Source organism: Dunckerocampus dactyliophorus, chromosome 13 (genome assembly GCF_027744805.1).
Source record: "Dunckerocampus dactyliophorus isolate RoL2022-P2 chromosome 13, RoL_Ddac_1.1, whole genome shotgun sequence".
Classification (NCBI taxonomy): domain Eukaryota; kingdom Metazoa; phylum Chordata; class Actinopteri; order Syngnathiformes; family Syngnathidae; genus Dunckerocampus; species Dunckerocampus dactyliophorus.
In genome coordinates, this window is record NC_072831.1 from 14,146,368 (window position 1) to 14,162,374 (window position 16,007).

Genomic DNA, 16,007 nt, shown 5'->3' on the forward strand with positions numbered 1-16,007 from the left:
ATAAGAAAATTTAATAAAAAAAAAATAAAACAAATAGAACCAATAAAAACTTAAAAAAAAATCATAAAAGACACAGAGGACCACACGACTCACGCCGAGTTAAAAGCCAGAGAATAAAAGTGGGTTTTAAGACGAGACTTAAAGCTTTCAATTGTGGGGGCAGTTTTTACATGAGGGGGGAGAGTGTTCCACAGCTTTGGGCCGACAACAGAAAAGGCCCGGTCTCCCCTGGTCTTAAGTCTGGTCTTAGGCACCACCAGTTGGAGCTGGCCTTCGGACCTCAAAGTGCGCGCTGGAGTGTAAATTTGGATGAGGTCTGAGATGTACTGAGGGGCCAGCCCATTCAAAGCTTTAAAAACAAACAATAAAATCTTAAAATCAATTCTAAAACGCACAGGCAACCAGTGCAGGGAAGCTAAAATCTAAGCTAAACACTCATTATAAGCAGGAATGTCAGTCATTTTGGACCCTTAAGAATTTATTTGAACTGTTCTTTTTCCACAGTGGAATTTTCTACAACTTTAAAAAGAAGAATTAAGTGCACAATTATGAATTTTCTGGGTCACAATTATATACACATATGTACAGCCCCACTAATATTTGGTTAAATGTCCCTTAGCTTTTTTCACCTGCACCATATGCTTTCTGGAGCCATCAAAAAGCTTTTGACATAATTGTGGTTGGTATTGACCACACTTTTTTGGCAGAATTGGCTCCTGGCTTTTCAATAAGGTGGAGGTCAGTACTTTGACCTTAATGAGGAGAAACGGTATATCAAATTAATGGATGGATATTCAAAAAATAAATACATATACAGGGAGCCAAATATATACAAAAACACTTGTTTCTATTGTGGCCCAACGTAATGTACAATATACAAATTATTATACACATCATATACACTCAATTTCATATAAAATGTGCACATTCTCAATAAAGTTATGAGACCAGGTTAAAGAGATGACTAGTGATCAAGTGATATGTTCATGAAATACAATTGACCATGAAATAACTAGCAAAGGAAACATATATTTAAACGGTTTTGCACCAGTAAAAAGGAAAACATTGAAATATGAACATGCAATGTTACCTCCCGTGCAGTAGGTGGGGCACCTGGACGATGAACCCTTCAGTCCCCCCCAACACTAGATGGCAGTAGCTTTAGCTGATGGCCGTCAGTAAAATCCGCCTTCCGTTTACATTGACAATAATGAACACCCGGCATTATTTTGTGTGATTTTTATTTGCGAAATATGTGAATATGGCACCGAATTCTGGGGGGAGAATGTATCACGGTCGGACTATAAGAAGTCGAGAAGCCGGCGGAAGCTAAGTAACGACGTTAAAATGCGACCTTTAACTGAAAATGAGCAAGCGTCATGATTAAATGTCTTCCTGAAGAGGTCCGGTTGAAACTTCGCTCCGGTGTCGCCATCCCTTCTTTCCAACAATGCGTGGAGGAGCTCGCCCTCAACAGTATCGACGCTGGGGCGACATGTGTGGGCGTCCGGATGGACCTGGAGGCATTCAAAGTCCAGGTCATCGACAACGGCGTAGGGATGAACGCAGAAGACATGGCGTGTGTTGGGAACAGATACTTCACCAGCAAATGTAACTCATTGGGCGACCTGGAAAACCTCCGCTTTTATGGCTTCAGGGGTGAGGCCATTGCAAGTATTGTTTCTTTAGCCACTCTTGTCGAAGTCTCATCCCGGGCTCGAAACACAGGCAGGACCCTCGTAAGAATATTCAAGGATGGAAAAGCGATGGAGGTTTTTGAAAAAGACACACCTCGACCCACTGCTGGTACCACTGTTGTCATTTGCAACTTCTTCCACAACATGCCAGTTCGCAGGAAGAGGATGGACCCTATCCTGGAAGGTGAGCGGATCAGACACAGGGTGGAGGCCATCTCTTTAATGCACCCCTCTGTGTCCTTCACCCTGAAGAATGACTGCACAGGAGTCATGTTGGTACAGCTTCCTAAAGCCAGAGATACATACCACAGGTTCATTCAGATACACACCCTGGCCCGGGCTCAGAAGCTGGTAGAAATCCAGTACACCCATGCCCAGTTTGAGGTGACTGGTTACCTTGGCAGGGAGGGCCACTACAACAACAGCTTGCAGTTCTTGTATGTAAACGACAGGCTGCTTTTAAAGACACGTATACACAAGGTGCTAAACTCCCTTCTGCGCAGGGTCAGTAGTCCAACTCAGAAGAATGACAGCCCGGACAAACTGTCAGCCATCAGGAGCCCAAAGCAGAAACGCAGCCAAGATCTGCATGGAATATACATCATTAATATTAAATGTATCTATTCAGAATATGATATTAGCCTTGAGCCTGCCAAAACTCTAATCGAGTTCAAAGACTGGGATGGTGTTTTGCTGTGCATCGAGGAGGCCGTGAAAGTGTTTCTGCGCAGGGAGAACTTGGTGCTCTCCCAAGATGACTTGCACGATGCGTCACCGAGATTGCTTAAAGCTGAGAGTGCAGAGCGAGAAGACGACAGAGGAGACCAAAACGTCCATGCGGCATCTAGTTGTACGGCTGTGATGACTCTGGCCTCGGAATCTGTTCATCGCAAACCAAACATTGGTGTTTGTCAGGAGTCAGCACAGGTAGATGCTGAGGAGGAGATGGCTGGAAGTGAAAGATGCTTTCATGATCATACTACACTAGTCATGACAAGAGAAGACGCTGAAAAACAGATGAAATCATCACACATTTCCTCACCTGAAAGTATAAATTCATGTGCCAGCGTCAATCAAACACCTCTTGATTCTAACAGTATAAACCAAGTAGACTGCCAGGATGCAGCAGGAGAAGAAAGGGCACACACTGCTAACAAAAAGATACGCCTGTCCTGTCCGTTCATTCACAAATGTCTGCAGCAGCCCCCCCTGAGCACCAGGAAAGTATTTGTGCAGCCACATTCAAAACACAAGATCTCACTTGATGCAGGCAATCGTGGATCCTTAGAGGAAACCCACAGAATTTCTGCTCCTGCTGTCTGCTTGAAGATCTCCAAAGTGGCATCTAAAGAGTCTGGATCACTTGACAAGTTCAGAAGAATTTATGGAAAATCTGCTGAACCAAAGGTCCCCTCAGTGGACACTCCAACTCACATTGGACAACTTCAGACAAACCTTGTAGTGCATCACCACAAGTTGCGACTGCAGAATGATGTTAAAGATGCCCAAGAGGGAGAAGATGGAAGCACAACAACACACTCGGGATTCACCAAGCTAAAAGACATCTCAGGTCAAACTAATGTCAAGCAATCTTTAGCAAGTAAACTCAGCCATCTAAAACAACACGAGAAAGAAGATGCAAAAGTACCATCAAGTTGTGTTTCTCAGGACAATTCTAGTCTCATTAGTAATGAGGGCTTACAAGACACCAATAATAATGTCTGTGAGACGGCACCTGTTGTGGAGCCCAGCGAGGAATGGCCGACCACAACAAATACAGACTGGCTCCATCACTATGATGCGTGCAAGGGAAAAACTGTGTATGTCAACAAAGTCACTGGGCTCAGCAGATACGAGGAACCACCGATGGAGGAAGCACAGGCCCGCTGCACATCTGATGTCACCAACATGGCCGTCAGTGTTGTCTCTGAAACAGGTGAGTCGTTGTCCGTCAGGGTGGTGAAACTCAAATGTGTCAGATGTCATCCTTGTGGAATTGGCCCAGAAGAATTGGATGTTGGATTATTAAACATAGACTGTATGACACAGGATGAGTTTAAACCGAGTGTAGTTTTCTATAAATGTGTAGTAAAATTGCATAAAATATCAGTGCGGGGATTTTCCAATGTGACCCATTTTGTTAGGTGGAAAGGCATGCTAAAGGCAAGGTGACCTCATGCATCACACTTTTTAAAACATTCTTGTTGCACTATGTTTAAATAAATAAATAAAAACTTACCCACTATTTATCAAATCTTCTGAACAATAAATTGTAAACTTTATTACATTGCTGCTTGTGCTGGAAGCCAATCACCTAATTTCTGCAACATACACTGCTTTCTCTTTTGCTAAACCTTTGCCATATTGAACTGAGCAGCCAGGACAGAGGGCTTTGTATTGCCGCACCTGTATTGGTATTGGTTTCCCATGCCAGTGTAATTCATGTACCGGAAATTTCCGATGCCACCTGCGGAGATTTCAGTTCCTTGTGCCATGTTTGAGCTTTAATGTTGTCAGCTAGAAGAATATCAGCAAATGAATCTGTTTCCACACATGCACTGCAGCCGTCTTCCTCACTCGCGCCACACACAAGCGCTCTGCCTGACACGTTCACGGCCACACAAAACAGTTGGACATCACAAACTCTTAACACTGCACGGTAACAATATCATGCGTGCCAGTAGAGAGGGGTCTATTACAGTCTCACATAAAATCAACAATAATGATAATGTAGCGACCTGGAAGTTATGCGCGATATTAAATGGATAGTTCGAATATTTTGACATGAAGTTGTATGACGTCCCCATCCAGTGGCGGTTCTGGCTTGAATGACGCACTGGGCGGACCGAAGCTGTGCCACCCCCAAACCCACATTTTTGTAGTGAAATAACATGTTTGAGACTCTTGGTCTCCGATATAATGAATATATTATATTAGCAATTAAATGATTTTTTTTTTTTTTAGCAAAAACTGTAGTAATTAAAAAAAAATTTACGGCAATGGACAGCTGATAGCACGCATTAATATGACATCAGAGAAATTAACGCCAAGTGATTTGTGACGTCTGATTTTTATTTTTATTTATTTTTTTTTTTTTCCTGAGAAGCCAAACTCTATACTTAAGTAACCCCAACAACTAACTAGAACTACGATTCTCATCACTGAAATCCGACCAGAACTGGGCTCACAGGACCAAGTGCTGGGTAAGACACAGTTGATGGACTACACTGCTGATGGGGATGTCATACAACTTCATGTCAAAAAATCCAAACTATCCCTTTAAGAGGTCTGTGTTGTCCAACTTTCTGTGAAGCCGTGAACATAGCAGGTTTAGCGCTTGTGTGTGCAAGGAGCTACATGTGTGGAGACAGCTGGGTTCCCCGATATTTTTTTTTTTAGCTACCTTTGCTTATATTCTTTTAGTGTGGTTGCGACTGACAGTAAACAGTTTTGTTTAATAAAGCGATTGTTCGACCACCACCCAGTCATTCTTATAGCGTCTATATGTGCTAAAATAATAATATTAAAACAAACAGAGCTCTGGTATCGGAATAGTATTGGTATCGGCAAATATCCAGACTCAGGTATCAAGATCTGATCAGAAGTGAAAAAATGTGGATCGGTGCATCCTTAGTCACAATAATTTCCATTTCCAACTCTGTGGTGGTCATCATCCCCCATTTTTCAATTGTTATCACGGGTACCCATCTGTGGTGATATGTTTTTTTAAAGCCAAAGAAAAAGCAAAACACATCCTTGGAGTTGAAGTCTCATGATATTTGCTGACTTCTCGCACGATATGTTGAAGTTTCATAAGCGTTTGCACTGCATTACTGCGTTGTATCAGTGTATTACTGTGTGATCCTGTAGGGGTGGAGTACAAGTGTTACCCCTTTCAGGCGGAGCTGGTGCTGCCCTTCCTGCCTAAATCCAGAGGTGAAAGAGTGCTTAGTTCAGCGACCGATGTCGCAGGTACTTCACCAACCAATCTGAATGGGGGAGAGCCCAGTGCTTGTATATTGTACAACATTAAGTCTGCCATGCTTTTGTTTTTGTTTTTTTGTCCCAGCTGACAATGTTGACACCTGTGACTCGCTCTCCTCTTTGTACTCAAACTGGAACAACCCAGTGTTTGTGCGTCCCCCTGAGGTAAACAAACTCTTGTGGGTTTTTTTTCAGGATTGTCTGTGGCATCTACACATTTTATTTTTAATTATGTGTCATATGATAAAAGGTGGGTGTGGACATCTCAAGTGGACAAGCTGGCGGGCTGGCTGTAAAGATCCACAACATCCTCTTTCCATATCGCTTCTCGAAGACCATGATACACTCAATGAAGGTAACTTAGCTGTCACTCGGCTGCCTTAAATGATGCAGCACTAACAAAAATGTAACTTTATTTACATTTGCAGGTGATAAACCAAGTTGATAACAAGTTTCTTGCATGTATCATCAATACAAGGGATGACACTGACAGTGAAGGTATGGTGAGAAATTATTTGTGGTTGTGGTTCTGTGTCTCACAATTACATGGTGGACATCTCAGGGAATCTTTTGGTGATGTTGGACCAACATGCCGCACACGAGAGAGTGCGTCTTGAAAACCTAATAGCAGGTAAAAATAAACCCAAAAAAGACCAACATACTGTAAATATACTTTTGTAATGCTGCACTGTGGACCATAATAGATTCCTTTGAGGAAGATCCAAATGCACCTGGTGAGAGACGTCTGTGTTCTTCCACTATTTTACCACCTCTTCACATCTGTGTAACAGAAGAGGAACAAAGGCTGCTGAGGTACTGTATATGTACAACACAACATACACAATGACACTGAATAGTTGATTAGGTACACTTGAGCAAGGTCTTTCTCAGGAGGCTAAGCCAATTACTGTATTGACCCCAATATAAGGCAGCCTTGAATATAACACAACCCTTCTTTTTTAAGACCCGCTTAAAAATTACACAAAAAACAGGGAATTACAAAAAAATTATTTATTTATATATATATATATATTTTTTTTTTGTAATTCCCACAGATTCCCTGCAATGATACTTGTGACATGACATTGAACACAGTGTTGCTCACCTTCTTCACTGGGACAGGGAGGGCTAAAGTTATGGGGAGACAGGGCTGCTGCTGACTCGTGTGTTATTAAATCTTTCTCGCTTTCCTTTTTTTGACTTCTAGACTATATTTTGTGAGGCAATGGCAGCATTGTTTCACTCTACTCTACCTCAACTGCCGACAAGCTGCAGTTACAAGCATGGTGAAGGTTGTAGTGGACCAAACCACTTCATGCACCTATGGGGGTTGGTCAGTCACTATGGAAGATTATTCTTGGTCAATGTAGATATTTAACCGTTACTACCAAACACAAGAGATTGTTTTAATCATTTTCTGACTATAAAAAAAAATCACAACCAGACAGAAAAGTTATTTTACCCATTTAGTGGGGCACCTGTCAGTCAGAGGCCCTTGGGATTGTCCTAACTTTTCCCCCCTTTATGGCACCCCTTGGTGCAGTCATTGGTTTGCATGTACATTGGTTTGCACACGTTTCTACATCCCAAATAGAAGACGACCCCTCTTTGTCCAGTTTTTAGGGGGAAAAAATGCCATGTTATATTTGGGTCAATATACAATATTATAAACTCCTTTTGGTGTGATGTGCAATTCAACACTCATGCAAACATATTGTTCAATTAATAAAATAAATCTATTACCGTTTCAATCAAAATGGAATAATATTTTGTGCACTAAATTTTTTATTTTGTGGCTGAGAGTATACTGTATGTGCCAGTAAAATAAAAATAATAATGGTAGCAGATGATGAGATAAGATGATTTAACATACTGTAAATTTAAATGCAATGCAACAAGCAAGCTGAGGTGTGACTCCTTCTTCCATCAAAAACAGGTCTTGTCAGGCTCATTTGCGGCGCTTGGGCCTGGAAGTGGCTTTCTCACAGTCGGGGGATTCCCAAGTGCTTGTAGGCAAGGTGCCCGTGTGTTTCTTGGAAAAAGAAAATAACGAGCTACGGCGGAAGAGGCCATCTGTTATCAAACGTGTCGTTGAGGTGGAAGTCTTGTTTAACTTTGATGATCGTCATTCAGATGAGCGTGAGTATCTCACCTTTTGTGTTTTCTTTTCCATTTCCCGTCGGCAATCATACAACAGGATTACCTCGAAGAGCAGATGGAGGTAAGGCTGGAACGTCCAATCTACTGTATCGTGGTATGTCTTAACGTTGCACACATTCTGTTATGGGACACTTCTGATTGTAGTTAGAAACGTTTTTTGTCATAGGCAATAATGAAATAGAAATAGTAACTTTAACTGTTTTATCAATGATACAAGTGTAAAAGTAAATCAATCACAGTTAGCTTGCAAACGTAAAAACGGGAAAACAAAGGTGTACAGAAAAATGAGTCTAATCTCAGATGCACTTCATGCATCGTTTTATACAGTATATTATTATTATTTTAGATTCTTGAGGCTGCTCCTTTTGTAATACAGTGGTGTGAAAAAGTGTTTGCTCCCTTCCTGATTTCTGACTTTTTGCATGTTTGTCACACTTAAGTGTTTCAGATCATCAAACATTTAAATATTAGTCAATGACAACACAACTGAACACAAATTCAGTGTTTAAATGAAACTTTTTATTATTAAGAGACAAAAAAAATCCCAACCTACATGGCCCTGTATGAAAAAGTGATTGCCCCCAAAACTTAATAACTAGTTGGGCCACCTTGAGCAACAACTGCAATCAAACGTTTGCGATAACTTGCAGGCCCACTCATCTTTTCAGAATTGTTGTATTTCAGCCCCATTGGAGGGTTTTCCAGCATGAAGCACCTTTTTAAGGTCATGCAACAGCATCTCAATGGGATTCAGGTCAGGACTTTGACTAGGCCACTCCAAAGTCTTCATTTTGTTTTTCTTCAGCCATTCAGAGGTGGACTTGCTGGTGTGTTTTGGATCATTGTCCTACTGCAGAACCCAAGTTTGTTTCAGCGTTAAGTGACGAACAGATGACTGGACATTCTTCTGCAGGACTTTTTGGTAGACAGCAGAATTTATGGTTCCATTTATCACAGCAAGTCTTCCAGGTTCTGAAGCAGCAAAACAGCCCCAGACCATCACACTACCACCACCATATTTTACTGTTAGTATGATGTTCTTTTCTGAAATTACTGCGTTACTTGCAAGCCAGATGTAATGGGACACACATGTTCCAAAAAGTTCAACTTTTTTTTCCCCCAAAGGTCTTGGGGATAATTAAGCTGTTTTCTGGCAAAATTGAGATGAGCCTTAATGTTCTTTTTGTTCAGCACTGGTTTTTGTCTTGGAACGCTGCCATGCAGGCCGTTTTTGCCCAGTGTCTTTCTTATGGTGGAGTCAAGTGAGTCCTGCAGTTCTTTGGATGTTGTTGTGGGGTTTTTTTGTTACCTCTTGGATGAGTAGTTGCTGTGCTCTTGGGGTAATCTTGGTTGGCCAGCCTCTCCTGGGAAAGTTCACCACTGTTCCATGTTTTTGCCATTTGTGGATAATGGCTCTCATTGTAGTTTGCTGGAGTCCCAAAGCTTTAGAAATGGCTTTATAACATTTTCCACTTGAACTCAGGTATGATAAACTACAGTTATGTTTGAACGGGGGGGCAATCACTTTTCCACACGGGGCCGTGTAGGTTTCGATTTTTTTTTCTCTCTTAATAATAAGTTTCATTCAAAAGCTGCATTTTGTGTTCAGTTGTGTTGTCATTGACAAATATTTAAATTTGTTTGATGATCTGAAACATTTAAGTGTGACAAACATGACAAAAAAGACATCAGGAAGGGGGAAAACACTATTTCACACCACTGTAAGTAAATAAAAAGCAAAACACAAGCGCATAGTTAATCCTGTCATTCTGACTGAGCCAAAAAACACATTTCGCGTGATGTCATCCACGATTGCTGTTTTCTGTGACATGTGATAGAATTTCAAACAGTGCAAACAAAGGAGTGTTGGACTTTAAAAGTTCCACTGTACTCTTTTTGCCTCAGTTACTCCGCTCCACTGGCAGAGTGAGAGGAACTCTACCGCTCACTGTGCTGAAAGTCCTTGCCTCTCTAGCATGCCATGGTATGGGCAAACTCCTCTTTACCTTAACATCATCATCTGGCAAGTGTCCGTTTGGAAAAAGCTTTACGTGTCCCAACAGGCGCCATCAAATTCAACAACCGCCTGAACCGAGATGAGTGCCACAGCTTGGTAGCGTCCTTGTCTTCCTGCCAGCTGCCCTTCCAGTGTGCCCACGGCCGTCCATCCATCGCTCCCCTCGTCGACATCCTCCATTTGGACCCGAACCAAAATGTACCAAAATGCAATACTGCTCTTAAAATTACGACATTGACTTGATGGTGACTAAGCATTCTTGTCTCTGCAGGAACTTCAGAAACCCAACCTAGGAAAGTTGAGAAGGATGTACAAAGCATGGGAACTGTATGGGAAGAGATGACGCTGTGTTTTTCCTTCATGAAATATTTGAAAAACCTTCATGAAATATTTTTGAAAAACTACTTCATTTGATAACGTAAAAGTCCCTGTCATATCCTAAAGCTGTAAACAATATAAAATCAAAACATAGCTGACGTGGTGTCATCCAGCGACCTGCCACAACACAATGACCACAATCCTAATGAGATCCAATGTAAGAGCTTTATCAATACTGTCTGGCTAGAGCTTATTACGATCCATCTTGTCTTTTCATATACTGGACACTTATTGGCAAACCTGCACAAGCAGTTTCAATTTGAAAGTTCTGTGTGAAATGAATGACTACAAAACGTACATTATATTTATATGATGACTTATACTCAACATGGAACAGAGTGTGAGTGTTTTTTTCTTCCTAGGACACTGATGGATGTACACTTCTGATGTGCCTGAGCATTATTATTTGTAGAGCCTGATCAATAAGGCATTTTCATTGAGCATGCTCTACACTCGTCCTTTGTATTATCAGTGGAATTGAAATGCCTCCAAATTTTACTGCACTCATTTTCTCTCTATTCCATTGCGTCGTCCCTTTTGTGCCAAATTTTAGCAACAATTTTTGACGAAAACCAAATCATACAAAACCGTGGTTTGACTGTATAATAAAGAACCAGCATATTGTTCAATGATTTACATTCAAAACCAAGCATCGTTATCAAAAAGGCAGTTTTTAAAAAATTGGGTCTCAGTAGATGTTATGTACTGTGAACACCAGGGCTGTCCAAAGTACGGGCATTTGCGGATGTTTTTTGGAGAAATTATTGGCCTTTTATTGTGGCCAGCCTAAGGCACACCTGTGCAATAATCATGTTGTCTAATCAGCATCTTGATATCTCACACCTGTGAGGTGGATGGGTTATCTCGGCAAAGGAGAAGTGCTCACTAACACCGATTTAGACAGATTTGTGAACAATAGTTGAGACATATAGACCTTTTATTTACATAGAAAATGTTTTCATATACATATATATTACAGGGTCAGGCAAAATGATCTGACACATTTGTAGGTTAAATAAAAGGCAAATAAAGTAAAGAAACAAAGTGTTTTTATTTTCGAAAAGTACATATAATCCATTCTGTTTAATTATGTTTTAAAAATTAAGTCAGTCAAATGGCATCCATTATTGTCCACGCACTCAATGCAGATCCAGTAGCTCTGAAGTTGGTAACCCATAACAAGATTGTGTTTCGAGCTGGTACGGCATCGTGTCTACCAAGATTGAAGTGCAAACGGAACGCTCGTGTTGCAGTTACAGGTTCGTTTGTTTTGCTAAACGTTTCCACAATGAAAGCGCGATGCTCACCAGTCCAATTCATGGCAGCAACTGAAAAAGAAACGAAGCAAAATGACATATATACTTTTCGAAAATAAAAACACTAGCCCTTTTTCAACATTATAAGTGCTCCCCTGCATCCTTTTGATTTTTCGGTATGCGTTTGGACACCACTGACGTACACAATCACCCACTACAGAAACAATAACAAAAATGACAGCATGTTGTATTAAGGGATTTACAGCATTCTTGTTCATGCTCACGAACAGCATGTAAGACACTCACACTTTGCCTTTAAAAAGCATTTTGTGTGCTAGAGTCGACAGAGAATGTAAAACAGCTCAGGCTGTGTGCTGATGGAGGAGAAGGGGAAGGTGAATGCTCGTCTCCTGTCGTCCAGCGCCTTCACGCGTCACGTGACCTGGCCGTCACGTTTGTTATGTCCGCATGCTTGACACAGCAACGTTGCTATGAACCCTAAACTGTCGGTTAGTTGTCAGTGTGATTTCGAGACACATCTTGTGTTCATCAACGTTAGGAAAAGGCATGTTACGTATGTGTGTAGCTCGAATGAACACACAAGCACCCAATGACACGGCTAGTATGGTCACGTGTGTGTTAATGGCTCACGTTTTTATGAACTCATTTTAGAAATGTATGAATGGCGGCGAGCGTTACGTTTGCCTTTAATGTGACCTTGTGAAATAACAGAAACATATAAACAGGAAAACAGAAGTTAAAATATGAGGTTTTGGTGCTGTCAGTCGGACTCCCCCTTCCTTGGCGGTGAATGGTACAGTCGTGGTTCATTCATAAAATTGTAGCAGGGCTCAAAAGGAGGGGCTTGCATCCAGCTTGTGCAGTTACCAGGTAGACTTTATACCTGGGCGACTCAACCTCAGCTCCTCTCAGCATATTTTTTCCTAATATAAAAGCAATTCTTTTTGTGTGATGCATCGAAACAAGATGACGCCTGACATGGAAGCTGTGTCCCCCACCTGCCGGCCGGACTCTCCTGCCGGGACAAGGTGCCAGCAGACGGCAGAGGAGGCGAGCTCTCCAGCCTCCTCATCCTCTTCCTCCTCGGGGGGCAATGCGAAGGTATGAAATGCTCTCCCATTTATTTAACATGCAGACCACCTCAAACATTCACCATCTAGGATTTGAATTGGGTCTGTTCCGTTACCTGTACATTTTAGATTGGTATTTTATTTTTTTATCACCGGACCAGTGTGTTTTCGAGCGTGTCGATGCAGCGCTTCATTGAGAAAAATAAATCCATTCAGGAGACTCCACAGCATCCCTGCGTCAGTGCTGACGTCACCAACAATGATAAAATCAAATATTGATCAGGACAGGGCTATTTCTGTTTGGCTACATTTCAAGAAGGCCCTTTTAGTTATTTTTTTTTTACTTTAATGTAATACCATCGGACTAACGTAAGCATTCCAAAGTGATTGCTTGGCTTTAATAAATCTAATTATTATGTCAATGTATTTTCCTCAGGACATCTGCCAAGATGCTCCATTTGTTCCAACAGTCACCGCAATTTCCTCTAGCCCGGATTTCCAGTGGATGGTCCAGCCTACAGTTATTACATCTGTCTCCCCGTCTCCGGGTAGCAAGCAAGCCGATGAGCCGCAGAACTCTCAAGCGACACCCAAGGAGGGCAGAAATAAGGGGAAAAATGCAGCGAGGAAGGCAAAAGCCGAGCAGGTATGGCTTATCGGCAGAGCACATATTGTGAATAGCGTGTGTGCAGTAGAGTTACTGTGCATAGAAAAGAATAGAATAGAATAGCATGCTCCTCTGGCCATGCGTCTTCCATTTATATTCAGGTCACAGCAAGTCTGCAACAATCATCTATTTTTAGACGCATGAAACATGCTTGTGCCATTCTTCAGAGGGCAGCTCTGGCAACAGATGTAGCAGACTCGAGGATGAGAGGGCTGGATTCTTGGAGGTTCTCACTGAATTATTTCTTTGCCGTGCCAGCTGTCTCCAGAGGAGGAGGAGAAGAAGAGGATACGGCGTGAGAGGAATAAAATGGCTGCAGCCAAGTGTCGCAACAGACGGAGGGAACTCACGGATACGCTGCAAGCTGTAAGTAAACACTGATGCATTTGCTCAGCTGTCATTCGCACCGTCTCTTGTGTGTTTTCCCATGCCGATGATTTTTTTTGGGGGGGGCGGGATCTTGCTCTATCCGGAAGGAGACCGACAAGCTGGAGGAGGAAAAAGCATCCTTGGAGACAGAGATAGCTCACCTCCTCAAAGAGAAAGAGCGTCTGGAATTTATCCTCGCCACACATAAACCGGCGTGCCAAATGTCCGAGGAGATGGAGACCATTTTCCAGGAATCTACCGGGTCTGCAGAAATCCCTCCCAGCCCAGGAGAGCACAGGCTTCCAGATGATAGCACTCAGGAAGCTCCTTCGCTCCAAGACATGGACATTCCGAGTGATCCTTCGACAGCCATCTCAGGGAATTCCAACATCCTCTTGTGCGCCAGCGCTGAGATCAACATCTGCGACCTGGAGCCCTCCCTGGACATGAAGGAAGGGCTTCTGGACAACGTGCTGCCCACTTTGGAAGACAAACCCCCCACAGAGACGGCCCGATCCGTTCCAGACATCGACCTGAGCAGCTCCCTCGGGGTCTCAGACTGGGAGACCCTGTACAAGTCTGTTTCCAACGAGCTGGAGCCTCTCAGTACCCCCGTGGTGACCACCACACCGACCTGCAGCAGCTACCTGTCTGTGTTCACCTTCACCTGTCCCGAGTTGGACTTGCTCACGGAGGGACTGGACAGCCATAAAGGAGGAGGAGGAGGAGGCAAAGCGGAATCTGTGGACCTCCTCAACTCTCCAACCCTGCTGGCCTTATAGAAGAAAGGTCTGATCTGTGCCATTTGCTGTTGAGCAAGAAGGGTTTGAACTTAAGCCACGACGTGTATGCTGTCACACTTTGAAGATACCAACAGTGATGTAGCATGGCTTTTACGTTCACACAAACAAGCGTTCCATTGCAATGCATGCCCATCATTTTCAAAACTCAATTTTATATAAATATATACATATATATCAATCTATGATCTGTTACTAGATCTAGTATGTAATGTGGGATTTGATGTGATTGTGTGGTTATGTGCTTTGGTGTCATTAATGTATTGATTGCTATTAATGTTGTATTCACACACACACACACACACACACATGCATACGTTCATGCTTACCTCAATGTCATCGACTGTGGTTTGACCTCGTTGAGAAAGTTTTCCATGAAAACATCCAGTGCTATATACTATATATCTATCAAGATGTAACTTATGATTTATTTTTCTACCTATTTGTTAACAGATGCAATGATTGAGCATTGAGTGCTTATCTATGCTGCTGAATAATAATAACAATAAATCTACACTGAGTTGTGTGTTTTGTGCTGCGATTTGTGTGCGACAATCCCACACAAACGAATGATCTGATGTTTACATTCATTTTCGACTGTTTTTTCCTTGGACGAGAGCCTATCCCACCTGACTTTGGACGAGGGGCGGGGGGTACACCGTGGAATGGTCACCAGCCAATCACAGGGCATATATAAACAAACAACCATGCACACCTGTGGACAAGTGTCCAATTAGCCTGACATGCATATTTTTTGGACTACGGGAGGTAACCCACGCAAGCACAGGGAGAAACATACCCCGCAAAGAGAGGTCAGTAGGATAGGATTGTGAGGCAGAACTATTAACCACATTACAATATTGTAGAAGAAGAAGCTTGTTTAATTCAGGAAATCCATTCACAAAGTCAAACTTCTGCGGCTTATATAATAGTTCAAGAATTTATGTTTAATCATTTTGATTAAAACAGCTTAAACCCTAGAATGACTACATCATAAAGTTTAAGTTTACACAGAATACCAACTAGTATTATTTTCTAAAAAGGTAAAAAAAAAAATACATGAATGCAAACAAAGATAAAGCTTCTGACTAATCTAGTTTATTAAAAAGATATATATCCAGTGGATCCCCGCATATTCGCAATTCAGCATTCGCCCACGCACCCACTTCCCCAACAGGAAGTTACCCAGCATGCCTTGCGGTTATAAATTACTGTAAATAGTATTGTTTTGCAAGTTTATTAGTGTGTAAGCGTTCATTTCAATACCGGCATCATCTGTGTGGTGCAGCTACATTGTGCGTTCCACGTGTTATTTTTGAGTGAGGGAGGTGTTCCTTTTGTGTGTGTGTGTGTGTGTGTGTGGTGGGGGGGGTTATGGGCTTCTCAATTACTTGCTGTTTTGTATTTAAACAGCTAACACTCTGGTGTATTTTCATGTAAAGTACAGAGATCAGTTATAACATTCAGACCAATGCACGGTCTAATGTAAATCCATCAAATTTAATGTCATGGAATGTAATGTAATCATAGATTGTGTAATATTTTCACACTCTGTTTCCAAATTTTTGACTGGTAGTGTAAATGAGGT

General features: G+C 42.0%; 2 protein-coding genes across 5 annotated transcripts; both read left to right on the top strand.

Moving 5' to 3' along the window:
- Positions 1–1,135: 1,135 nt before the first annotated feature.
- On the top strand, positions 1,136–11,167 carry mlh3 (mutL homolog 3 (E. coli)). Of its 4 annotated transcripts, none has more exons than XM_054796650.1 (12): positions 1,138–3,633; positions 5,568–5,669; positions 5,767–5,846; positions 5,932–6,036; positions 6,110–6,179; positions 6,244–6,312; positions 6,386–6,494; positions 7,618–7,777; positions 7,879–7,935; positions 9,747–9,825; positions 9,905–10,056; positions 10,130–11,167. In XM_054796650.1, the coding sequence occupies exons 1-12, from the start codon at positions 1,380–1,382 to the stop codon at positions 10,199–10,201; spliced, it is 3,309 nt and encodes a 1,102-aa protein (XP_054652625.1). In that variant the 5' UTR covers positions 1,138–1,379; the 3' UTR covers positions 10,202–11,167. The 4 variants fall into 4 exon arrangements, 2 of the variants coding, with proteins under 2 accessions (XP_054652625.1, XP_054652626.1); XM_054796651.1 differs by having other exon boundaries at positions 1,140–3,633; positions 7,879–7,902; positions 10,130–11,165; XR_008573436.1 differs by lacking the exons at positions 7,618–7,777; positions 10,130–11,167 and having other exon boundaries at positions 1,136–3,633; positions 7,879–7,902; positions 9,905–10,052.
- Positions 11,168–12,330: 1,163 nt separating this feature from the next.
- Positions 12,331–15,040, top strand: fosaa (v-fos FBJ murine osteosarcoma viral oncogene homolog Aa). Its single transcript, XM_054796654.1, has 4 exons — positions 12,331–12,614; positions 13,020–13,229; positions 13,509–13,616; positions 13,727–15,040. The coding sequence occupies exons 1-4, from the start codon at positions 12,465–12,467 to the stop codon at positions 14,399–14,401; spliced, it is 1,143 nt and encodes a 380-aa protein (XP_054652629.1). The 5' UTR covers positions 12,331–12,464; the 3' UTR covers positions 14,402–15,040.
- The last annotated feature ends 967 nt before the right edge of the window (positions 15,041–16,007 follow it).

What these genes read in the sequence shown, in the direction of transcription:
- mlh3 (XM_054796650.1), top strand. Translation starts at nt 1,380, where the DNA reads ATGATTAAATGTCTTCCTGAAGAGGTCCGGTTGAAACTTCGCTCCGGT. An exon ending in TTATCAAACGTGTCGTTGAG is followed by an intron (nt 7,778 to 7,878) that starts GTGGAAGTCTTG and finishes ATCATACAACAG; the next exon opens with GATTACCTCGAAGAGCAGAT. An exon ending in ATTTGGACCCGAACCAAAAT is followed by an intron (nt 10,057 to 10,129) that starts GTACCAAAATGC and finishes TTGTCTCTGCAG; the next exon opens with GAACTTCAGAAACCCAACCT.
- fosaa (XM_054796654.1), top strand. Translation starts at nt 12,465, where the DNA reads ATGCATCGAAACAAGATGACGCCTGACATGGAAGCTGTGTCCCCCACC. An exon ending in CCTCGGGGGGCAATGCGAAG is followed by an intron (nt 12,615 to 13,019) that starts GTATGAAATGCT and finishes TATTTTCCTCAG; the next exon opens with GACATCTGCCAAGATGCTCC. An exon ending in TCACGGATACGCTGCAAGCT is followed by an intron (nt 13,617 to 13,726) that starts GTAAGTAAACAC and finishes TCTATCCGGAAG; the next exon opens with GAGACCGACAAGCTGGAGGA.